Source organism: Mus musculus, chromosome 4, assembly GCF_000001635.26.
Source record: "Mus musculus strain C57BL/6J chromosome 4, GRCm38.p6 C57BL/6J".
In the NCBI taxonomy this organism is placed as follows: domain Eukaryota; kingdom Metazoa; phylum Chordata; class Mammalia; order Rodentia; family Muridae; genus Mus; species Mus musculus.
The window spans coordinates 119270270-119296496 of NC_000070.6; the positions used below are offsets into that span (position 1 = coordinate 119270270).

General features: G+C 44.5%; 1 protein-coding gene across 4 annotated transcripts; it reads right to left on the reverse strand.

Annotated features, from left to right (window-relative positions):
• Window positions 1-7057: 7057 nt before the first annotated feature.
• On the reverse strand, window positions 7058-25996 carry Ybx1 (Y box protein 1). 4 transcript variants are annotated; one of them, NM_011732.2, is made up of 8 exons: window positions 23935-24244; window positions 23473-23536; window positions 14840-14873; window positions 12512-12601; window positions 11877-12179; window positions 11301-11383; window positions 8665-8930; window positions 7058-8098 (listed from the first exon to the last, which is right to left on the reverse strand). In NM_011732.2, exons 1-7 carry the CDS (start codon window positions 24092-24094, stop codon window positions 8696-8698), a joined length of 969 nt encoding a protein of 322 aa, NP_035862.2. In that variant the 5' UTR covers window positions 24095-24244; the 3' UTR covers window positions 7058-8098; window positions 8665-8695. The 4 variants fall into 4 exon arrangements, with proteins under 4 accessions (NP_035862.2, XP_006502996.1, XP_030109267.1 ...); XM_006502933.4 differs by having other exon boundaries at window positions 7712-8098; window positions 8665-8942; window positions 23935-25996; XM_030253407.1 differs by lacking the exon at window positions 12512-12601 and having other exon boundaries at window positions 7712-8098; window positions 23935-25996.
• Between the last annotated feature and the right edge of the window lie 231 nt (window positions 25997-26227).

Consider the following 26227-nt stretch of genomic DNA (forward strand, 5'->3'; position numbering starts at 1 on the left):
AGCAGCAGCTCTGTGTTCAGTGGACTACCTTGTCTCAGAGAGAAAACAAACACACCCCAAACACAAGGTCTGAGACAGCAGGTATCAACTTGGTGCCACCCACCCACCCACCCCACGCTGACTCTCACCCAGTGAAGTGTCTGTGTGGAATGTTTTCACCCTTTCCCTCACTTTTGTCTCAAAATCTCAGTCTGCTGCAGCTAGCATGTAACTGGATCACTGATTTTATTCGTTATTAAATTGTCACATGATTGGAAACTTCAGTACTTGCTGATGAGGGTACTTAAACGTTTTCTATGTACCTTAAAGCCTTACATTGCCTTCTTTTATATGTTTAATCGTTTTCACAGTAAAACATTAAAGACCACGATTTCTGTGTGTATTTTATATCTATTTCTGGCAGTCCCCTTGGGGGTTACATGTAACGTCATAAAGTCGCAGCACTTCAGACTCACGGCATCTTCATTTCTATAACAGGAGCCGATTCTCAGTGCTATGTAGTTCTGAGTGTTCAGATTCTGTCCGCTCCTACTGATTGTCCCAGGAGTCTCTCATCTTCCTTTTCAGACAAAGTCTCATAAAGACCGAGCTGGCAATGACCTACTGTAGCCAGGGACATTCTCAGTTCTCTGCTTCTACCTCCCCGGTGCCAGAACTGCAGGCATGCATCACCACACCTAACCTATGCCCAGCCCCTCGTTTCCTCACTCTGTCTCCCTTGGTGTCTGGGTACTCCAAGCAATAAGCCCTCAAGGACTAGATGTGAGAATTTTACTAAGGAAATGTTTGTCAAAGAAAATGGAGGAGCAAGGACAGAGCCCAACAGTTTGTTGAGTAAAAATGTAAGTGAATTATCTGTGACATTAATATTGTCAACCTGAGACTGGAGAGATGGCTTAGAGGTTAAGAGCACTGACTGTTCTTCCCAGGGTCCTGAGTTCAATTCTCAGCAACCACATGGTGGCTCACAACCATCTGTAATGGAATCAGTGTGTGTGTGTTTGTGGGTGAGAGAGTATGTGCACATGGCAGATCCCGAGTCTTAGTTAGGGTTTTACTGCTGTGAACAGACACCATGACCAAGGCAAGTCTTAATAAAACAACATTTAATTGGGGCTGGCTTACAGATTCAGAGGTTCAGTCCATTATCATCAAGGTGGGAGCATGGCAGAATCCAGGCAGGCATGGCGCAGGTAGAGCTGAGAGTTCTATGTCTTCATCCAAAGGCTGCTAGTGGAAGACTGACTTCCAGGCAACTAGGGTGAGGCCCATACCCACAGTGACACACCCATTCCAACCAGGTCACACCTATTCCAACAAGGCCACACCTTCAGATGATACCACTCCCTGGTCCAAGGATATACAAACCATCACACCCTGCAAGAGGAGTCACAGACACTTGTGAGCAACCATGTAGGTGCTGGGAATTGAACCTGGGTCCTCAGGAAGATAAACCAGTATTCCTAATTACTGAGTCAACCCCCCCCCCCCCCCCCAAGGAGTTTCTAGCCTGGACTCATTGAGTGAAAACCCACTGTAGGCTGAGGAGACACCCAGTGGTCAAGAGCATCAGTTCTGTAATTATCAGGTGAAATCCCAACATGTGTTAAAAGCCAGCATCACTGCATACCTGAGAATCCATCACTGGGAGGTAGAAATGGGCAGATCCTGGGAGCTTCTTGGCTAGATAGCCTGTCCTTGAGTGATGGACTTCTAGTCTGGTGAGGCTCTGGCCCAAGGCAGTCGAGGCACACCATGATAAGACACTCAATATTCTGCTCTGGTCTACACATGCGGGCCCCACAAATTTACATGCATATACATGTATGCTACACACACACACACACACACACACACCCTAATTGGGGGAAAGCCATTCTACGGGCTGGGGTCCCAGTCTGTACTCTTCTTATGCTGTTGATAAAACACCACAGCCATGGGAATTTACAAATGAGACCATATCCTAATTCTCCCCAAACAGTACCATTAACTGGGTACTAAGTGTGTAAGTATCTGAGATCACAGGGAACATTGTTCATTCACACTGCCATGCTAAAGAAAATCAAATCGGAAAAAAAGCAAGCAGTGCAGTTGTCTGCCTTAGGCTCCTCACACAGGATGTGACAGGAACAGCTGCCTCAAGTTCCTGCTTGTACATTATAGGCCTGTGCCCTCACGCTGCCAGCAAAAACGGGGCAGCTCAGCTGCTCCCCTTGCCAGGCATTTTTCCACAGCAGAGAGAATACAACAGGTTCTAGAATACCACCAGGTAGTCTAGGGAAAGTCTGGCAAGGCCACCATGAGTTCTTGGGGCGGTTACTGTCGGAGAACAAGTCTAAGAAGAAGTCTACCTTAAAAATATCACCAAGCAGCTATCAGCACGGGCTCACTTAGGTAGCCTGGGTCCCAGACAATGTGGCAAAGAACTGGACTTCTTCCTCATTTATGTCTCCTGTAGTCAGAAGTCCACATTCTCTTGTAAACTATCTCTATAGTTCATAAGGGAGATCGGAATCTCTTTGCATAGCCCTAGCTGATATAGAATTCCATCTGTAGACCAGGAATCAGCCTGCCTCTGCCTCCCCAGTGCTGGGATTGACTGGAGTGGGCATCCCCCGGCTCTGTATTTTTGTCATTTTGTTAGGTATCATTAACTCTAGCAAGTCTTTCACGACTTTAAGTAACTAAAGAAAAAAAAAACTGGGTACTGGTAATGCACACCTTTAGTCCTGGCACTCAGGACAGAGCCAGGCAGATCTCTGTCAGTTCTAGGACAGGCAAGGCATTTTACAGAGAAATCCTGTCTCAAAACAAACAAACAAACAAACAAACAAACACCCTAGAAATATGCCGGGCAGTGGTGGCACATGCCTTTAATCCCAGTACTTGGGAGGCAGAGGCAGGCGGATTTCTGAGTTCGAGGCCAGCCTGGTCTATAAAGTGAGTTCCAGGACAGCCAGGGCTGCACAGAAATCCTGTTTCCAAAAAAACAAAAACAAAAAAACAAAACAAAAACACCCCAAAACAAAAATACCCCAGAAATAGGTGTTTCAGAGCTGGACAGTGGCGCAGACATAATGGTAGTCTGTAAGACAGAGGATTGACTGAAGGCTGAGGCCAGTTCCTGCCACATAGGGTCACTCAGTCTCAAAAAGCCAAGTACTACGGATGTAGCTTGGTGATGGAACACTTGTTAGCACATCCATGGCCCTCAGTTTGGTACCAAGCACCACACATACAACACATACGTGGGGATAGTGACATAGCTTCCAGCACTCAGAAGGTAGCAGCAGACAGGTTTGAAACTAGCCTGGTCTGTATGAGTTTCATAAAAAAACCAAAAAGTTGAGCTACAGAGATGACTCGGTGGTTAAGAGCACTGACTGCTCTTCCAGAGGTTCTGAGTTCAATTCCTAGCAACCACATGGTGGCTCACAACCACCTGTAACAGGATCCAATGGCCTCTTCTGGTATGTCTGAAGACAGCTGCACTGTACTCATATATATAAAATAAATGTAAACAAAAACAGAAAGTTGTCAGGCAGTGGTAACACATGCCTTTAATCCCAGCCTGGTCTACAGAGCCAAGTTTCAGGACAGCCAGGGCCCTCTGAGAGAGGAAGCAGAGGCTTTTATGTGACCATTATTTATCGTATTGCCATTATTTTCCATTCCAATGTCTTACTAAGTTTTCTAGGTCATAGGACTAACTCTAGCTACAAGAGTTGAATAAAGCAAATTTCACATGTCTACTGGGTCACTAGCCAAGAGGCCTGCCACGGCATCTCAGTTCAGCATTCAAGTTACCTCATTTCAGAATTAATATTAATTAAGGCACTGACAGAACAAGCTCAGGTTCTTCATCTTACTGTCACAAAATGGGTGACGAGCCAGAAGGATCTGAGTTCGAGGCCAGCATGTAACATAAATCTCACTCCAGTGTAACTAATCCACTTTCACTTTCAGGAGGCTCTTACTTGGTTAATGTGCCAACTATACCATGCAGTAGGTAAACTGTCAGGGTGACCCCTCAGCCCATTCATGTTGAAGCCCCAGCTGCCATTGCAAGAGCCCGTGGTGATGCTGGGGAGGCACATGAACTTTCAGTAATCAAATCCTGAACCCGACTGGTAGAGTGCTTGCTTCACTTAGCTGCATGCAAGCACAAGACAGATTCAATTCAATGCTGAGCACTATCTCCAGGTCAGTCCTCAGACAACCCACTTAAGGAAGTTTAGTGTTTCAGGGTTTTGTTCATGACCATTTATTTTGCCCCTCTTCCTCTTACTTCTGGGCCTGTGGTGAGGCAGTCTTGACATATTAGAGGAATTATGGCAGAGCAAAGTCGTTTTGCCTCATGGTCCAAGACAGAAAAGAGGCATACACCCTTCTCTGAAGGAATGTCCCTTGGTAAAGAGACCTTCAGCTAGGCATCCCTCCTTCCCAATAGTGCTAATGGCAACAGAGCTGTCAATGAGACTTTTGGGTATATTCCAGATCTAAGCCATGGCAGGAAGCCATTCAATTTGGATGAGGTCATAAGGGTAGGGCCCTCAAAGTGGGAGTGGTTCCTCTGTCCTGTGGACAGAGCAGGAAGGTAACCATTCTTATGACTGTAAGCCCTATCACAAGGCTTACATTCATCTTGGACTTGCTAACCTTCAGAAGTGCTGCTTAAGGCACCTACCCAATTTATGGCATGATGTAACAGCAGTCTAACCTGCAATAACATTGCTCTTCTTCCCGTCTAGCTAAGCTATGGCCGTCACTTCACCCCACTTCCAAACCTACTCTAGGTTATTATTCAAAGTAAGTAACAGGTTCAATTATTTTGTTCTGAACTCAAGCAAGCCATAAGACCCCCTCCCCCTAAGGAGCTTCCGGTCTATCAGGGACAGACAGCAAACAGACAGCAAAATCAAGTAGTAGATGCTGATAGGCTGTGTTAGGAACAAGCTGAATTAGAGCAGGAATCCAGAAGAGCATGAGAACTTGTACACAGAGAGAGGATGCTGCATCTAAACACATTAGAAATGTCTTCCTAAACCATGGTCTTTTAAGAACCGGGAGGAGAAAGACATTTGGTTATCTGCAGGAACAGTTACAGCCAAGAGGAAACGCCTTGTGGTGGGGATAGTGCCTCACATGTTCCAGGAAAAGGAAACTGGAACAAACAGTGGACACAGGAATAGAATAGAGCACAGTGAGTCTGTAGAACACTGACTGAGATCTTGTATTTCTAGACTAGCTAGCTTTGGTTCTTTTTGAGGCAGGGTCTATGTAGTCCTGGCTAGTCTAGAGCTATGTAGATCAGCCTGGCCTCATAAGAGACCCTCCTGCCTGTGTCCTGGGCACTCCACCAGAACTTGGTAGGTCCCTTGCACTAATGTGGAAAACATGCAGCAGACAGCTTACACAGACGGCTCCTGCTTTGTGTGTCAGTGGAGGCCTGGGCACAGTCTGGGGTGGCTGTGTGCTGTTTCTGTTAAAGTCCACGGAAATTACACCAATTGGATATGGAGAATGTGATAAAAGACTAGGACTTCTGAAAGACAGTAGTGATTTTAATAAAAGTGGCCCTCATGGGGCACTTGTTTAATACCTGGGTCACCAGTTGGCTCTCTGGGAATTAGGAGATCACTGGGAATGGTTTGTGTTTGTTTTTTTTTTTTTTTTTTTTTTTTTTTTTTGGGGGGGGGGGGAGTTTCGAGACAGGGTTTTTCTCTGTGTAGCCCTGTCTGTCCTGGAACTCACTCTGTAGACCAGGCTAGCCTTGAACTCAGAAACTGGCCTGCCTCTGCCTCCCAAGTGCTGGGATTAAAGGCTTGTGCCACCATGCCTGGTGGGAATGGGTTTTGATAAAGACTTGCAGCTGTTTTAGGTTTGTGACCTGCCTTGTGGGTTGTTGTAAGCTTTCACAAGATGCAGTAGCAAATGCTTTTAGTCCTAGCTTAAAGACAGAGGCAGGTGAACCTCAGTCAATTCAAGTCTGGCCTATATAGGTGAGGTTATAGAAGTCTATTCTAACCCACTGATACTGTACAAACCCAATTAAATGTTTTTGTTGTTTTTTTCCTCTTAAAAGTCAATAGCAGCCTCCCTCCCTTTTCTCCAACACAGGCTTTCTGTGTAGTCCTTGAACTCATTTGAGGATGGCCTCAAAACTCCTAAGAGGTCTGCCCAATTCTGCCCCCCCACCGCCCCCAATGCTGGGATTAAAGATTGGTGGCACCATGTCCAGCCCACCGCAATGTTCTCAATATTTGGCTTTGATGATTCAGCATCTGAGTTCCCTTTTGGATTACATATTTCTCTGGTCACCATTTATGTCCTTGACTATCAACTTCAGTAGCCACATGTCTGTGACACACATTTTCATCAACATACCAGCCTGGATGTATGTTTCTATCACACATCCAGGCTTGGTCTGCGGGCTGGCGAGATGGCTCAGAGGGTAAGAGCACTGAGCGCTTTTCCAGAGGTCCTGAGTTCAATTCCCAGTAACCACATGGTGGCTCACAACCACCTGTAATTGAGATCTGACGCCCTCTTCTGGTGTGCTACAGTGTACTTATGTATAATAATAAATCAATCTCAGGGGGGTGGGGTGGAGAAAGACTTGGTATGCAGAACAATTCTATAATAGCCCCTGGGTCATTCTCCTTCCTAGTTAGATTAGGATCACATTTACTATTTTCATATTTTATTATTATCATCATAGGAAGTCCCATCCCAAATTGTGGTAGTAACCAGATAAAGAGGGGGCCTTCTTGCTGCTGCTCTGCTCTACTGCTTGATTCTTTTCCCAATACCACAAGACATACTTGCAAGCTTCTACTTTGAACTGAAGACATAGAGCTCTCCAGGAAACTTCCAGGTTCTTGGCTGGAATGCTGAGGCACCTAGCTTTAAGGACTAAGAAACTACCAGATTCTATGTTTCTCAGGTGACTCAGCTGTTACTATTTTAATGTAAAATGACCTGAAAGAGGGTCTATGCACGTATATTCATGGTTGTACCTAGAAAATTCATTAGCATATTAAACACAATCAACAATAGGTTTTATTTATTTATTTATTTATTTATTTATTTTTTGAGACAGGGTTTCTCTGTGTAGCTCTGGCTGTCCTGGAACTCACTCTGTAGACCAGGCTGGCCTCGAATTTAGAAATCCGCCTGCCTCTACCTCCCGAGTGCTGGGATTAAAGGCGTGCGCCACCACACCCGGCCCCCAACATTAGGTTTTAACCAACACTGTCTGTTATCGGTAAACTCACACCTGTGAATCTTACCCAGGAATTCTTTCACTATGCTCTTGACAGCAGAGTATTTACAGCAGTCACCATGACTGGTATGAGCTAACACTAACATGTCTCTGTGTGTTTATGTTAATAGGGCTGCTGAAGTCTTTCATCAATTCCTATTAGTTTCTACTACAAAGAATTGGCCTAAAAAGTTGATGGACTTGGCGGACAACTAGCAGCCATTAGTCCCCACTCAGCAGCAGTTCTTTAGTGCGATGCCAGTGCGCTCGCCCTGGAGCTTCTCTAGAGGGAAACACCCCAGACTAGCCCGGCCCCACAAAGCTTCTCTACCCCACTCACGTGGCTACAGCTGATGCCTCACAGCACTCCTGACAGACTGCTTACTGCTGGTGTTACCTGTTATTCTAAAAGTGGGAGAGAGTACTCAATTATGACAAAACTAGACATTATTATTTAAGACCTTTATTAACAGGTGCTTGCAGTTTGTTGACTTTTTTGAAAAAATCAAGTTGTAAACTTTATTACAAATTAAAAATGAAGTTCTTAAAAATCTCAACTTGACCAGATATGAAACAATTTAAAAACCGTTAAAGGTGTATTGAGAAAAACCAGGCCTTTTTTTTTTTTTTCTTAAAAAACACGTTTGTCATTACCAAAAAGAGACATCTTTAGGTAAAAATAATAAAAACCCCATGCTGCATAGATAATGCAGATAGTTCTAATGTTATCTGGTCAGAGGGCAAAAAGCAAGCACTTAAGGTCTTCAGCTCCAATCTTTGTTCATTTCTTATTGCTGGAATTTCATATTCATTTCTTCTTGTTGGATGACCAAACTGCAAAGAAAAGACTCTTAATTACCATCCCGAAGTCTAGCTCGTGGACCACACTCTAGAATTGGCACTCTAGCAGCCACATTTCACCCACTGTTTGGCTTTAGCTTAAAGGATGATTTACAAGAAGAGAAGTGGACACTAATTGAAAAATATGGCAACCCCAGAACCAGAGCAGGTAAACAGTCTTACTCGCTAGTAAAGTCAAATTAAGCTAAACTAGGCATGACAGACCTCAGATTTCCTGGTTGGCTTCAAATTCAGAAATCTGCCTGCCTTCTGTGTGGGTGCTGAGATTAAAGGTGGGCACTGCCAAACCTGGCAAGGTTACTTTTCAAACCTTCAAATTCACAACACTGTCTTCAGAGCACAGGAAGTAAGACTTTGCTTAGCTTTCTGCCAAAATTATCATTGATTCAGAATGTAGGCAGCTCATAATCAAAAAAGTACATTTGTCTAATTTGTGCTAGAGTGCACAACACTATAATAAAATGTCTTATCTTAATCTATTACTGCCAGTTTCTTTGCACCGTAGCTCAGTGCAGTGGAAGCCAAGGGTGCCTACTTACCCGGATGATGGTAGAGATGGTAAGCCGGCATTTACTCAGCCCCGCCCTGCTCAGCCTCGGGAGCGGACGAATTCTCAGCTGGTGGATCGGCTGCTTTTGTCTCTTTGCCATCTTGTGGTTTAGGGTTCTCTGGGCGTCTGCGTCGGTAATTGAAGTTTCGGCGATACCGACGTTGAGGTGGCTGCTGACCTTGGGTCTCATCTCCTTGATTTTCTTTGTCCTCTTCATTGCCATCCTCTCTAGGCTGTCTTTGGCGAGGAGGGCCCCTGAAATGAATGCTACATAATCTCAGAAAACAGTAACAGCTTTTTTCCTTCCTTTAGCCTTACCACAAGTAATATTTGGTACCTGGGTGCACCAACCATTTATTCAAGTGGTCTTTCAGACAAGCTTACTTAGCAAAAAATCTAAGTTACTCTCAAAAGCCAAGTGTATAAGTAGATTCTCATTCATTCATATTAACCAAGATCAATAAAGCTGAATCAGCTGCTCAAATGCTTGGAAACAGAACCATGCTGGTTCCCTCTGCCTGGACTTTTCTTGCCAGTAACTATTCTTCTATGTACTATGTACTTTTAAACCTCTCATTTCCATTTAACACACACTGAAATCCTTGACCTAATTTTTTACCGATACCAGTACCCTTTCCATCAAAAGGAGCTATACTTCCCACGGGTCTTAATATTTCCTATTTGTTCATGAACAAAAAAATTAGTATTTTCTCACCATGTACTTATACATGAGTAGCACCATGTTTCATTTACTACTGTTAACACTTAAACTGACAAGCAATCAACTGAGAAGTGACCAATTTGTGGCATGGTTAGAAAATCCTTTACTTTGTGCAAACTTTAAAGCTTGCACAATGTGTTACCTACCATAAAACTAATTCAAGGGCCGGAGAAATGGCTCCATAGTTAAGAACACTTGTTTCCAGAGGACCAATGTTTGATTCCTAGCACCCACATGGTGGCTCACAATCAACCCTAACTCCAGTTTCTGGGGAACCCACAAGCTCTCTGACTTCCATGGGCACCAGACACATGCAGGCAAGCGTTCATACATATATAGAACAAACAAAAATCAAAGCAGAAAGGATCAATACCTATCTTTATAAAAGGCAGACATACAACTAAAAACACCAAAAAATATTTGCCCAAGATATCAGTATACACAACTACCTGTTCGTTCTTAACATCAGTACCAAGGGATTTGATGCCTCTGACTAAGGCACACATACATGCAAACAAAACATGCAAATAAAATAAATCTAAGAAATATATAACCAACTATAATGAACCATCAAAAGGTCCCTAATAATCTTAAAAACACGGGACATTACGCAGAGGCAGGCGATCTGGATCTGAGTTTTGAGGCCAATCTTGCCTGCACAGAGTTTCAGAACAGTCAGGGCTACATAAAAGCTTGATCTCAAAACAAATGAGTAACACACAGGGCAGTAAGCATGAGGGCGCACACCTTTTAATGCCAGCCCCGAAGAGGCAGAGGCAAGCAATTTCTATGAGTTCTGGGCCAGTCAGAATTACCAGGTGAGACACTGCCTCAAAAATGAAATCAGGGCTGGTGAGATGGCTCAGTGGGTAAGAGCACCCGACTGCTCTTCCGAAGGTCAGGAGTTCAAATCCCAGCAACCACATGGTGGCTCACAACCATCCGTAACAAGATCTGACTCCCTCTTCTGGAGTGTCTGAGGACAGCTACAGTGTACTTTACATGTAATAAAGAAATAAAGAAATAAATCTTAAAAAAAAAAAAAAAAAAAAAAAAGAAATCAAACCAACACAGAGCACTGGTCACACTGGGTGCCAGGGTAAAGGCCTTTGATTCTAGCTACTCAAGAGGCCAGGCAGGAAGGCTGGTCGTTTGAAGCTGGCAGCTCAAGCAACTTAAATATTCTCATTCTCCCTTCTTTCTCAAAAAAACCACACACACACACACACACACAAAAGATTAAAAGATCACAAATGTTGACATACACACAAACACACCACACACACCTAATTGGGGGTGGGAGGGTCAAAATCAGGAGGGTACTTGGACAAGTGGACAGAGGATTCAATCCCAAATTCTGGGTGGGGTGGGGAACCTAGCCACTTACTAGTCTCCATGTGTAGATGCACACATAGCTATTAACCCCCGGGAGGCTTAACCCCTGGAGACCAGTGCATATGTAGCTTTCCTTCCATTAGCCCAGTCGTTCCTTACCTAAAACACCAACTACACAGTACTCTTTATACTTGAGGACTGGTAGCAGACACCTCCCAGTAAGATCAACTTTGCCTTTCTTCTCTCCTAAGCATGCTTTAGATACTGTTGTTTGAACTACTATTACCTTTTATAGAATAGAAAATTTGCAATTCTACACTCTTGTTTAAAAAATAAACAACAAAGCAGTGCCAAAAGGCAAATAATACACCTCAAAGACTGCTCACTTCAATAAAGAGAATGTGCCAGAGCACTTGCCTACTAGCAAGGCCCTGGGCTCGGTCCTCAGCTCCAAAAAAAAAGAGAGAGAATGTGAAGTATTAACTCACGAAAGACTGAGAGGCGCGATGCTGGAGAGGGGTAACATCTGGCTGAAGAACCTAACACAAACAGGTTATGATGGACCATACCTTCGGAATCGTGGTCTGTAACCCCGATACATATTCTGTCTCACTGGTCTACCTTGCTCTCCTGCACCCTGGTTGTCAGCACCCTGGAAAACATCAGAAATTAAAGTCTATTTGATCAACAACAAAATCCCAAATGGGCAAATTGAAACTTTTGTTTTGAGATAGGGTCTTTCTACATAGCCCCTCCCCTAGCTGTCCTGGCACTTCACATATGCAGACCAGGCTGGCCTCAAGTCAGGAGTTCCACCTGCCCTGCCTATAGAGTACTGGGGTTAAGGGCACACACCACCACTGCTGCCCAGCTAAACTCCAACTCTTGAGCACAAGACATCTAATAATTATGGTCAAATCATAATTATTAGACACCTGGAGGTTCAAAAGCACACTCTGTGGCTAACAGGGCAATTTTAGAGAGAATTTCCAGGAGACAGTCAAGACACTGTCTTTCTCAAAAGCTCTAACAAGGAGCCTGGAGCCCTAACCTAGCATCCTCTTAGCCTAGGTTCAATTCCCAGGACAAGCACACAAAACCCTTGTTACACTCAATGTCAATCCTCTTCACTTTTTGGCACTTACCTCCATCACTTCTCCTTGCACAGGGGGGTTGGAATACTGTGGTCGACGCGCATAGGGTCTCCGCATGTAGTAAGGTGGGAACCTTCGCCTGCGATAGGGCCGGCGTTGTTGGGCCTGGCCTTCAGGAGCGCTTTCCGATCCCTCGTTCTTTTCCCCACTCTCACTATTCTGGTAATTTTGCTGGTAATTGCGTGGAGGACCCCTACGACGTGGATAGCGTCTATAATGGTTACGGTCTGCTGCGTATTTACTGCCTTGAACTGGAACTCCACCAGGGCCTGTAACATTTGCTGCCTCCGCACCCTACAAAAGTCATTATTTATTGACAATAACAAAGGAAATAAAAATATTCAATAAATTTCACAAAATATGGGGAAGGGAAAAACCAAACCCAAGAGAAAACAAAGTGGAGGCTGTGTGCATGGGCAAAGGGTGCATGGGAATGCTACATCATTAGCTCCTCACTGCTCTGCAGAGACTGCTCTGACTGCAGCCAGCACATTAGGCTCGATGCACCTGTGTTCATGTGGTCACCAGAACACACCATCCATCCAATTAGAGCCACCATCCTAGCGGATGACATCTCCACATGGTTTCCATACCGAAGTCAAACCTTTACACAAAAGCATCCTCACCTTTTCTCCTTCAACAACATCAAACTCCACAGTCTCTCCATCGCCTACACTGCGAAGGTACTTCCTGGGGTTATTCTTCTTTATGGCAGTCTAGTAACATCAGTCCAAAAATAGATTAACAGGGGAGAAGAATGTGCTTTTTCATTTTAAATGTACCAGCGTCAACATCATTTTTACCTTGGATATATACTTAATATTTGCTTTACATAAGACCAAACTGTCAATAGTTTAGGAAAGCAGGGACCAGTGATACCCCCAACCTCAACCAAAAGACTCCAATCTTACAAGGCCCCAGCGTTTTACCACAATTTACAAAACTAAAGTAATTTAATACTCAAGACAGACACAACAATGTGTAAAATAAGGTGCTATTAGGAAAAGCATCACATATGAAGCCTGGAACAAAATGAGGCCTCCATCTATCCCCCAAAGACTGCACTTAATAGCAGAAGCTAGCCCAACACACGGCCAGTTTAGATGACAGGCGAGTTTAGTTTGACATGCTTCAACTCTTGACCATTAACAACTCTTGTCCCTTGACTATATATCAAACTCAATTACACATGTCAACCAAAATCCCTTCCAGCCTGTCTATGATGAGCACTTCCATGGAAATGCGTTTCACATGTACCTGTACCACTCTTTGTACTTCTCTCTGTTGGTTATTAGCTCCCCAGAAAACAGTTAAGTCTTACATTATAGGGCTTTAAAAAATTATGAAGTGCCCAAGGTCACACAGCTATTAAGTGGCAGGGGAACTTTTCTAAATCCAGGTCTTGGGACTCCAAATCCCATGTTCATTCCACATCACAGCAGTATCCATTACAGGATCACTCATGCATTTCCATTCCAGAGGAGGCAGGACAACCAACAAAGCTGAGGCCAATTAAGCTCCGGTGCCCAGAACTGCAGTCTACTTGATACACCACCACGACCTGAGCATCCAAGTCCCAAGAACAACTCCATGTTGAAACCACTTGAAAAATAAGTAGGAAAGCATATTGGTGACACTGTGGGATAATGCGACTGGGTGAGTTGAGTCAAATAATTGATCTCATCTGTCATCTGAACTGCCGTAGTTTCACATCTTTTATATGTAGCCAACTCTCAATTATTTGCAGTCATAGGGGATAGCAGAAGCATGCATTAAAATCCCCAAACATTTAGTATTCATCTTTTAGCCCCTTCTAATCTTTCATGGTTGCCAGTGGCAGTAAGACTAATAAGCCTTGTTGCCTGTCTGTTCAAGTCTGCTATTATTTTCAGCTTATAAGAGGAAAGGTAAAAGTTACCTTATCAACAAGGATATTCATCTTTTAAAGATGAGCAGTTAATTCACATTTAGAATTTAAATGATTGCATACTTATATTCCAGAGGGTTTTAAATATACTAGAATCTATACAGGGACTCCCCTCTGAATCTCATTTCTAGAGCTACAAAATGTTAATTATCCTGTTAACTTCTCCTAAGGAGGATGCTGCCACCCAAGCTCTTAGCTATCTGAATACTGGTGAGTACTGATTCTGAAACTAGGCCTTTTAATCTCTATCATTAAAAAAAAAAGTGGTTAAAATTTACAGTAACTTTTAATGTATGTGGACACTCCCAGTCCCAGTGAAAAGCTGGTCAGCCAGCGATGTCTTCTCTAACCCACTTCATGTGAAGACAAGCTTGCTGGGCACAGTGGAGCACTCACGTAGCAGCAGTGTCTTACTTTAACAGAATTCTCAATTTCTCACTATGTCCAGTCACTCTTCTACTCAGGATGCAGTTTCTGTTTGGCTAAGTTTTAAGTTCTCCCTCCAAAAGCACTGGCACTTAGTTACTGACCAATCACAACCTGGCTGCCATGTTTTTCACTTAATATTAAATCACTAGTGAGGATTTAAATTTCTAGTCAATTTTAAAGGTGGAACCAGAAAGCATTCAAAGTGCTTTTAGGACAAATGACACCAGCCTTACCTGGTGCTGGCCTCCTGTTTTGTTTTATAACACCAACTGTTTTATAGCTCTATCCCACCAAGATTCACCCTCAGTAAGGCAGACCTGACTCTACAGCACCTGCAAGTGTTGAAACACTATTCAGGGTTAAATTCATGGTGGGGATTTGTCTAAACAGGTATGAAAGCTGAGCTCCATCAGTTGAACAGATTCAACATCTTATTTAAAATTAAGTGGGCTCTCTTCAACACAATGCTCCACTCTACTACACTTTATGGTACTACTCTCTTAGATTCAGAACAAAATGACCTCACCCTTGGACTTAGCACCCATTTCTTCTCATAAGCTTTGAGCCAGAAGTAGAGAGAAACTATATAAGCACTCACCTGGTGTACAAATACGTCTTCCTTGGTGTCATTCCTGTAAGACAGAAGAGAATAACAAGTGAAGGGAATGCAAGTGTTACTTCACAAGACTGATTAAAAAGAAGGCCAGTGGACACCCCCAATCTCCTCCCAGTTCCTAGCTGTCTATAATTAAGTGGAAAGTAATTTTTGACTTTTGAGTGTGGAATGGGTGACATTAGGAACATTGGAAACAAGATTTCACATCTTCAGTAGGTAAGCCAGGAAAAGAAGGAAGGAAGGAAGGAAGGAAGGAAGGAAAAAGAGACACAGTGAAAAAACAAGCTATATGAATTCTGCTTCATGTAAACTGTTACAGTGATAAGCCCACTCACTACCTGCAAGATAAGGAAACAAGTCTAAGGCAATGTAAAAAAAATGAGCCATAATTCAAGTATGGAAGTCGATAAGCAATGCCTCTCCCAGTCCTTGCCCTATTAAACATTAACAATAACCTAGCACACCTTAATCTACAGCCAGCATTACTAACAGTAGAGTCATTTCCACTTCCTCCTTAGCATTTCTAACCTCCAGAAAATGCAACCGAGAACAATGTAAGCTATGTACCCCCTCCAGAAAATGCAGAGAACAAACAATGTAAGCTATCTATGTACCCCTCACTTGTGTGCCTAACACTATTTCTAACAGCACACATACTCCCTTTAACTTCCCAGAAACTTCACTATCCTTAGGCAAGTAAAATTTGTCAATTATCAGCAAAACTTCGTATTTTTGATAGTTTCAAGTTCACAGTGATCTTGAGCTTTTGAGCTGTGCCTCAGCTTCCACACTATTGCCTGGGATTACTTACAGAGGTTTACCAGGAAAAACAGACCAAGTCTTACATTGTGGTCTGATAAAATTTATTGACTAGTGGTTGACTGTAAGGACCATCTGAATAAGCTTTGACCTGAATAATCAGGTCAAAGTTCAAAGTTCAGACAGGAACTGACCAAGTCTTAGACTGAAGGACCACCCAATGAAGACATTTAGGCTGTCTTTCTAGGGACAAAAATGGAAGAAACTAATTAGAAACTGGAAGCAAGGATTCATTAGGAACCAGAAGCACTGGAAACAGACTTCCTTTCCTTTAGTGGTCCACTCCACCTTCGTCACTATTGGTAAGCCAGAGAAATGTCTCAGTATTAGTTCTAATATTTTAATTTAATGACCAAAGACACTAGTAGCATACTGCTAATAAGCAAAGCATGCAAAGAATTCATACAAAATGATTTCAATTTTGACCACAAAGTAATACATTATCACAAAATAATCGACTTGCTGGAACCAAATGAACAATTGCAAATCTTTATTTAAAAAAAAAAAAAAAAACACAAAAAAACCCCCACAAACCAAAACCAAAACCCCACACAAATCAACAGTTGATCATGATGTCTACCCATCTGCAATTCCACAAGGCACCTCAAGGATCCAATTAAGAACAGCACTAATTTCATTTGCTTCAGCAAATGACTACTTCAAATTCAAGTCTCTAAATCACAACACTGGCAGAGGTAAAGGGTAGACAAGTCTAAAAAGAATTAACAGGGTACCAGACTTGCTGGATGATACCTAAAGGTTCAGTATCCTGGCTGGGCGCAGTGTCAGGGAGAGGCGGAGCCAGGTGGATACCTGGGAGTTCCAGATCAGACAGGGCTTATATACAAACATCATCTCAAACACCCCCTCCCAAGAGTCACTAGCCTACTAGGTTTTTATATTAAGTAAACTCAGTATGTGAATAACAATTTTTTTAACCTAATTAAAACAGCTAGTTATTGCTTGTGTATGTTTGAACAGATAATCTCAATATGCAGACCAGGCACACCTAAGTCAAACCTAGAGATCTCTCTCAAGTGCTGGGATTAAAGGCTTGTACCATCTCATCCATATTTGCTGACTTGATAATGTTATTTAAAATGATGGGGCCAGTAAGATGGTTCAGCAAGTGAAATTGTTTTCTTGATAAGCCTGACCATGTGAACTGGATTCCTGGAACCCACACAGGGATAACTCCTGCAAGTTGTCCTCTGACTTCCAAATGTTCCAATCACCCAATGAGTATGCAATAAAATAATGAACGAGCCAGAGATAGGCTGATCTCTGAATTTGCAGTCAGCCAAGACCAGAGTGAATTCCAGGACAGTCAGTAAGGGATATAAATACAGAAGAACCCTGTCTCAAAACAAACAAACAAACAAACAAACAACTACCCATTGAGTATGCTTAAATCCACTGTTCCATGGAGGGTATTTTTTATTCACAATAAACTACTGCTGCTGGATCATGTATCTAACTTTAAAAATAGGATAATGCTGGCAGTAAGACAGTATTAGTTCCTAAGAAATACTTTATTTTGTAGATAAGACAGAGAACAATGAAAACCCACACCACAAATAGACGTTATTAGGAGTGACTAGACCAGCCTACTTACAAAGCATATACATGTAGATATCAGGAAGAAAACTTGACAGGTCCTAAGGTAAGATTTCACCCAAGCAAAAATAGCACTGGCTGGAACACATTAAATCAACTTACTAAAAGGACAGAGGGAACACTATTGGAATTGCAGAAATGGCTCAGTAGTTAAAAGCACTTGCTCTAGCCAGAGCCAGGCTTGGATCTCAGCACCTACACTCAACTGACACTCCAACTCCAGGAGATTCAATTCCCTTTTAAGGGCTCTGTGGGCACCAGGCAAACATGTGATGCACACACAGAGATCAAGTTGTAAACATTATACTAGGTGTTCTCTACACACCATTTAATCCTCACAATTTGGTCATAAGGGGCATCATTAATCCCTACCTACCACCATCTTCACCAAGCACTGAACTGAAATACAACCTGTGGCAATTTGTTCTCAGCACTGAATGCAGTTTCCCCCTTTTATTACTGCCTGTGCCACATACTAGGCAAATATGCTGAGTGTTCTAATAAACCTCTCAAACTTTTCGTGGATGCCTATCATTCAAACTCTAGCTCCCTACAATTACCAGCGAGGTTCTTAAAAGCAAACCATCCATGGTGGTGCCAGGAATTGACAAACACCAAGTAACCTAGGAAGTGCTTTTTTACACACATTACTGCCTTAAATAGTACCTACTTAAGTTGAAGATTATTCTCAACAAATTGCCCCACATCTTATTAGAACTATAATTCCAAGCCTTGAAGCTTACCCTAAAATCACAAATCCCACTTAATTCCTTACTTGTTTTCTAGGCAGACTTATTTCTCAGACAGGACCGTAGGGTTCAGACAAGCCTGAAGGACATCTAACGCCAGCGAGCCTCACTGTAAGGAACACAAGGAACTCACTGCTCTTTCTACAACATTTTAAGAGCAAATGATTCTACCTGGCAAAAAGAGGGAAAGAACAACAACTCAAGGATTTGGTTCCAAGTTAGTGACTATGTAAGTTGACTTCAGTCATCTTAAAATGATTAATTAATGCACTTGTGTGCAAGCCGAGAGCCCCAGCATTCGGTCAACTTCTGCAAGTCCCTTCCTTACACAGTCAAGGAGTCCTCAGGCCTTCTTGTGCAACACCAATTTTAATAGATACATGTTAAGAGACTTCTGAGATAGAAACAGAATGACTTTAAAAGCCCAAGAAATTTTGGTCAAAACCTTTCCAATCTACAAAATATTCACTTTTACCAAGGACACTGTAACAAAGTACTTTAAGCTTTGCCAGTATTATAATATACACTCAGCTAAATTTTTTTGGAATGTAAAAATGTATTACTACGATAACTATTTATGCTTCTGATCTTGCTTTCTCACAGGGGCAAGAGAGATGCACTAGCCACTTAAACTGGACTCTAGGAACGCCGCCACTGCATCATCCTTTGGGCCAAACCAACAATCACTGGGCAAAAGCTGTCATTTCCTTGCTGCTCTTGATGAGCTGGACGCAAAATTGCGTTGGCATTTAAAAGCACCTTCTAAGGGGTTGGTCTTCATGGCCGTGCCCAAGTGGGCTTTCTTGTATTGTTTAATGTGCCACCTTTGGTCCTGTTGGTGACTAAAGAGCATGAAAATCAAGACACTAGCCCATCCCACCAGAGTGGATCTTCAGCTAAGCAGTAAAGCACACAGAGAAACCCTGTCTCAAAAACCAAAACCCATTTACATATAATAAAAATAAATAAATCTTTAAAAAAAAAGGGGGGGGGGGCTGGTGAGATGGCTCAGTTGGTAAGAGCACCAGACTTCTCTTCCAAAGGTCTGAAGTTCAAATCCCAGCAACCACATGGTGGCTCACAACCATCCGTAATGAGATCTGACCCCCTCTTCTGGAGTGTTTGAAGACAGCTACAGTGTACTTACATATAATAAAAATAAATAAATCTTAAAAAAAACAAAAAACAAAAAAAAAAACCAAAAACCCAAACAACCAATGGGCTGGATGGAGATGGCTCAGTGGTTAAGAGCACTGACTGCTCTTCCAGATGTCCTGAGTTCAAATCCCAGCAACCACATGGTGGCTCACAACCATCTGTAATGGGATCTGATGCCCTCTTCTGAAGATAGCCACAGTGCAAAAGTAATTAAGTCCCCCCCCCCAAAAAAATCCAACCAAGGTGACACCACTAGGTCTGGTGGCACACATCTATAATCTCACCAACTCCCTGAAAAGACACATTTCCTTATTACCTCAAAACTCAAAAAGTCGGAAGAGGTCCAATATTTTCTCCTTTAATTCCTCAACTGCATTTCACTCTTAGCATGGGACAGTAAACAAGTTTTTACTTCGCAAAGCTGACTGACTTGCGCACACTAAACCAGAATTCATGGCAACTCCCGGCCTTTTGGAATACAATAAAAGGTAGGCAACCTGTCACACCTGAGGACTAGTGTCAAGAAACAAAGACTCCAGTGTAGGTCACGTACAAAGTCTTTAAATAGCTAAGAATAGTCAGTCACCCTAAGAAATTACCTAACCATGTGGACAAGCTCCAAACTGAAAATGGCTAGGATCTATTTTCAGAGTACAACACAACAGTTGTTGAACAAATACTCCAGAAGAGTAAGTTCAAATCCTGCTCCTACTACTTCCTGTTTTAGGACAAATCATTCAAACTTGTGTTTCCATGGAACAGTACTTAAGTCTCCAAGGTTTTAAAATCTTAATCACTTAACAAACCTTGAATAAATACTGTTCACACAATTGTTAATTTGCAGTAACTACTTAACATACAGTAAAACCCCAAGAGGGAGGGTCCCCAAAGGAAGACTAACACTGATAGTATTAAGTTTTAAAGACATAAAGCTTTTATTTTAGACCATGGGTGAAAAGGTCTATGCTATGCACATAGGCCAATGAAGATGGCTTCACCTGGAGAAAATGCTTCCAGGGCAAGCCTGACAACAGAGTCCACGCCCCCACAAAGCATGTAAAATTCAGACGCAAGTCTGTCTTCTGACCTGTACACAAGTGTTTATAGCACAGATATGCCCTCACACACAAACATGCATGCAACCTTTTAAGTAACAGACTGGTTCAAAGAAAAAGATAAAAAAGGAAGGATTTCTATGTAAAGGCTGAGATGACAAGCCGAACCTCTGTGGTGTTCTGAATGCCTAATCCCATCACTGAGCCACAATCCCAACCCTGACTTTTGCCACCATATAAGATACATACATCCCATTGATTTTTTTTTTTTTTTGGTTTTTGCAGACAGTGTTTCTCTGTCTAGCCCTGGCTGTCCTGGAACTCACTCTGTAGACCAGGCTGGCCTCGAACTCAGAAATCCGCCTGCCTCTGCCTCCCAAGTGCTGGGATTAAAGGCATGCGCCACCACACCCGGCTGAAAAATGTTCTTGATTCATGCTTTTCTCCTATCAAGTGTTTCAGGATTAAGAACCATTCTCTACATCTAATAAACTGAACGTTATTTGCAGAAGGTATGCAAATAGATTAAGTTACATGTTTTTTTTTCTCAACACAGTATACAAAAGTGATAAAACAAATGATTTTTTTAAATTCCTAGATTATAATGCCTCTATGGTTCTTTTTGTTGTTTTTTGAAACAGGGTCTCCCTGAGTGCAGGGATTAAAGGCATGTACCACCACCTCAGGCATTTAATGTTATGAAGGCAGTGAGGGCAGTGTCTTACCCAGGCTGTCTTTCAACTCACTCAAGTAGCAGAGCACGACTCACGGGATTACATGCATGCATCACCATGCTTTCTTAATGCAGTGCTATGGCTCAAACCCAGAGCTTTAGGAACACTAGACACTCTATACTAAAGTCAAAGGAGTTAAATCCACAGTCCCTTTATTTGAAAAATTTACAATAAAACCAGCATTTGAAAATAAAAGCCTGCTGGGCAGTGGTGGCCCACGCCTTTAATCCCAGCACTTGGGAGGCAGAGGCAGGCAGATTTCTAAATTCCGAGGCCAGCCTGGTCTACAAAAAGTGAGTTCCGGGGCCAGGCGTGGTGGTGCACGCCTTTAATCCCAGCACTCGGGAGGCAGAGGCAGGCGGATTTCTGAGTTCAAGGCCAGCCTGGTCTAGAGAGTGAGGTCCAGGACAGCCAGGGCTACACAGAGAAACCCTGTCTCAACCCCCTCCAATCCCCCCCCCCCAAAAAAACAAAAGAAAAGCCTTAGGACAAAGATTTCTGACCAAGTTGTAAGAATTCACCAGTCAACAAACCTCTCTCTAAAGGCAGAAATGAAATCTTCCACGTAGTTTATAAAATAGCTAAAGAACCTAGAATATATAATCCAGAATTCAGTGCATTGCAATAACTGAATCTCCCATTTTACACAGGTTGACCACCTCTGGAGTCAAGTTATTTCCACTGTTTCATACCCTATACTTTTCCTAACTAGGACAAACCTTTAGCTCACAGGAACCAGAATTTACAGTGTATCTCATTTAAAAACCACAGCATTAACATAATGGCCTGCTTAGAAACAAAGCACAGTTTAAGCAGTTAAATAGTAATTGAGGTTAAGGCAGTCTAACAAAGAGTCATCAAAAGCCAATTTACATTTAACTTGTCCGGAAGGATGATCAACAAAGTTGATGGTAAGTGCTGTAACCTACATAATGTACAATGTAAAACTGAGGTATACACATCTTAGATAGACACTACTTCAAAAAAATGTGACAAGCCCAGACAAATATTAAAATGTATTAAACACATACAAAAACCACAATTTGCCTAACTGGAAGGGCTGCTAAGGAGGGCTAGCTAGTTATAATGGACTGAGGGTTAAAATTGTCCTCTGGAAGGTGAGAGCAGACTATTCTCCGCATCACCTGGGACCATCAGGATGAACATTTTAACCCAACCAGGAATAAGGACCACTTTAAAAGCCACCAGGACGTCAACCCCACAAGCACCAAAGCCTTACATTTTTTTTTCTTTGCTCACTAGTAACCCGGGGGGGGGGGGGGGGGGGAAGGAACCCAGGACACATGGTCAGAAAGGCAAACTGCCCGTGACAGGAGAAATCCTAGAGTCTGGAAAAACAAAATGTTTCCCTCTAATTGCAACTGTAGAGAACAGTCCATTAAGTGATTGTAATCGCTTTTGCTTGAGTGTTTCCACGACTGTGTGGGGTTCATCAGTGAATGTTTTTCATCACTCCGTTATTTTAAAAGCCTATAGCTGCCCATTCACGAGCACTGTGCCACTCTGTAGCGCTCTCTTCACCATCTACTTATTTAACGCCTTCTAAGCGAGCATGTAAGAGAAAATGCTGAAATGGCGCCAAGTATCACAGCTGTACGGCCAGGATTGCTGCTGGCACTCGCGGGGCTCTACACCCATGCAACTGCACTAGCCTTGGCAGCCATCTTGAAAAAGATGCCGGGCTCACAAGGGAGCCCAGAGTGCAGGCAGCGCCTGCACTTACCACCGCCGTCTACAAACCCTTCTCTGGATCTATGAAGGTATAGTTTACAACTCTAAGCCAAATACAACGAAGGCTAAGTTCCCAAGGACTTATGGCCACTCCAGCAAGCTATAACAAAAATTGATTTGATCAGCATGATTCCCTGACAAGGAAGTAAGAGAAATAAAAAATGAGGAAGAACCATTTCCTTTCAGATACGTTACTCGTCGTTTGGACAAATAAGAAGAGCCCTCTTTGGCTACAGAAGGTCTATAGGAAAAATGTGCTCGAGGTACTAAATGGACTGAATATTCGAGTAGTCTAAACAAAGGCAACATAACCTTACAGTACAGATAACATCTCAGGCAACTGACATGTCAAATCCCGTTCCCCGAGAGGTTAACAAGGTGAAAGATCACCTGTATGTTAATTAGCGGGTCACATTCTTACATAGCAATTTCAAAGCAGAAAGGGATGTCAAGGTTAAAAGCGTGCTTAGCCTGGAGTTGCCTCAGTTTGATGCAAGGTAACTGTTAAGGCATGGCTCATGCGACGCGCCTGCCTTGACCTGCTTTGTGCCAAAGCTTTTTGAGGCTAGCTCAAGATCGGTACTTAACAGCAACACAAAGCGAGTCTACAGACCCGCTAATCCCGTCACCCAAGGAAGAAACACAGGGTCCCAATCCCCCACCCTGTCATGCCCGCGGTGGCTCTGGCCCATGCAGGAGGCGGACGCGAGCTTTCCACCCCGGCATCTCACCTGTTGATGAAACCGTATCCGTTCCTTACATTGAACCATTTGACTGTTCCCAAAACCTTCGTTGCTGGAAAACAAAGCACAACAACGTCCAATCACCGGCTGGCCCTGGAAGTCGGTCCAGGATCTAGCCGCAGGCCCGGGCCGCCGCCCTCGCCGCACACGTGGGTGCGCCGGGTAGCGCGGGTCCGAGGTGGGTGTGCGCCCGGGAGGCGAGCACGTGAGGGCCGGGGAAGCAGCCCGCGCTCCTCCGGCTGCGTAGGCGGCGGGGCGGGGACCCCAGCACGAGGCCCCGGGGCGGGTGGGCGCGGGGGAGGGGCGGCGGCGGCCGGAGCAGCGGCGGGATCCCGGTGTGCGCGCGCCGCGGGCCTCGGGGGGGAGGGGCGGCCGCGTAGTCCGTGGCTCGGGCCGCGTCGCCTAACGGTCCGGCCCGCGGCCCCATCCCCGGTCCCTTCTGGCGCTCACCGATGACCTTCTTGTCCCCGCCGGCGGGCGCCGCCGATGTGAGGCCACCCGGGCCGCCACTACCCGCGCCGCTGCCCGTGGAGCCGGGCTTGGTGTCGGCGGCGCTGAGGGCGGCGGCGGGGGCGGCGGGCGGCTGCTGGGTCTCGGCCTCGCTGCTCATGGTTGCGGTGATGGTGACTGGGGCCGGCGGCGACGGCTGCGGCTCCTCCCGGGTGTGATGGTGACTAGGCCGGCGGCGGCGGTGGGGCTCTCAGGGCTCTCTGGGGTCCGCTCTCCGCTCCCGCTACCGATCGAACTAGCGAGAATGGCGGGACGGGCGGGATAAGCCCCGCGATAGACCCGCCCTCGTCCTCCCCCATTGGTCCGCATCGTTGTCCATCTCACCACCTGACCGGGTCTCTAGCGCCTATTGGCTCACGCTCCGCGGCTCCTGCGCTCTCATTGGTATCTTTAGCGACTAATTCGCCCGACCCACAGCTTCTCAGGCCTCCGCCGCCATAGAGACCGGAACTAGAATGAGAGCCTCGGCCGTGAGCACCATAGAGTACCGGGAGGACGCGCAGAGGGAACGTTCCCAGATGGGGCTGCGCTCGTCGCGCACGTGGGCCGCGATCGCCGGGCCTACTCCGGCCTCCTAGAAGGGGCTCCTTCCCACGGCTGGGTGAACGCCGGGGCCTCCTTAATGGGTCAGGCTTTTGGTGATCCAGTCACCTTGGAGGGACCACGCAGGCGCTGGAGCTGCCACGACTCAGCGTGTTCAGGGCGGGGGTGATCGTTTCCCCCGGCGTCCGAGGAAATGTATTTCATACTGGCCACAAATCAGATTTAATTTCGCCTCACATTTATTGGATGTTAGGGTTTTTGACTTTATAAACTAAGCACTGTAGACAAGGATTGCTATCCTTGTTTTTATACACTGTAAAACACACGCTGCCTTCTTTCTGAAGCCCTCCGCCTACCTTCATTCATTCTTTATTACGCATCTACTATTGACTGGGGATTGAAGTAGTTTGCCAGTTAGTTTCTGCTTTCTGATGGTGGAATTTTAAACGCCCACCACTTCTTGGTTGGGTGAGCACAGCGTTTGGGGAGTGGGAGCAGGAAGAGTTGGGTGGTGACATTTCAGGCAAAGGTAGGTTTGTGCAAAGGCCTAGAAAAGATAGGGTCTCACGGAGACTGCAAATAAAGGAAACCAATCGAAGTAGGAATCAGAGGTGGGCAGAGGTGTTTTTAACCTGAGATTCTTCCCCTGATCACCGGTGAGCAGTGTAGCTTTCGCGGTGTAAGTAAGGAGTAGCATCGTTAAAGAAAGAAAAGGCTGCTGCTTGGAGAAGGGGCTGCAGAGAGAGAAGGGATGGGAGTGGGGGAAACAAGAGGACCTGAGATGGCTCTGTGTGTAAAGGCACTTGGCCAAACCTGAGTTCTTGCCTTCAGCTCCACATAATGGAAAGAGAAAGATAGCCTCTTCCTGTAAGCTGTAGCTTGACCTCCCCACGAGCACTGTGGCATACTCCTAGCTCCCAGTAAATAAAAGCATGAACTAGAAATACAAAAAGAACGCTAAATCCGACGGGCTGTGGTGGCGCTCGCCTTTAATTCCAGCACTTGGCAGGCAGAGGCAGGCGGATTTCTGAGTTCGAGGCCAGGCTAGTCTGCAAAGTGAGTTCAGGGACAGCCAGGAGAAACCCTGTCTCATTCCCCCCCCCACCACCACCACCACCACCAAGACCAGGGCTGGAGAGATGGCTCTGTGGAGATGGCTCTGTGGCTCTGTGGTTAGATCACTTGCAGTCCTGATGTTAAGACTGGAGTTTAGATACCCAGAATAAATGCTGAGTGGGCATGGCAGCCCTCTCTTGGGATTTCAGCCTGGATCCCCAGAACAAGCTCGCCTGCAATACTACTATCATCCAGCCTTGGGTTTGATTGAGAGACTGCCTCCATGAATAAGGTGGAATAGCAAAGGGAAACAATTCTGGACATCAGCCTTGGGCGTCCACACACACGCACACACACACATGAATGTGCGTGTGCACACCATATACAAGAAATGTGGAAAGAAAAAAAATTTTTTTTCCGAGACAGGGTTTCTCTGTGCAGCCCTGGCTGTCCTGGAACTCAGTCTGTAGACCAGGCTGGCCTTAAACTCAGAAATCCGCCTGCCTCTGCCTCCCAAGTGCTGGGATGAAAGGCCTGCGCCACCATGCCCAGCTGAAAGGAATAAACGTTAACTGCTGTGGAGAGATAGTAGCAATTCTGTCCAATCTGTCTTTGCTGCTTAGGAGTGTTCTAT

Excerpts from the sequence above, each read along its gene's own strand:
- Ybx1 (XM_006502933.4), bottom strand. The coding sequence starts at position 24,094 with ATGAGCAGCGAGGCCGAGACCCAGCAGCCGCCCGCCGCCCCCGCCGCC. Across the intron at positions 23,537-23,934 it reads CGGGGACAAGAAGGTCATCG|CAACGAAGGTTTTGGGAACA; the intron begins GTGAGCGCCAGA and ends TTTGTTTTCCAG. Across the intron at positions 11,384-11,876 it reads TGCAAGGAGAAGTGATGGAG|GGTGCTGACAACCAGGGTGC; the intron begins GTAAGTGCCAAA and ends GATGTTTTCCAG.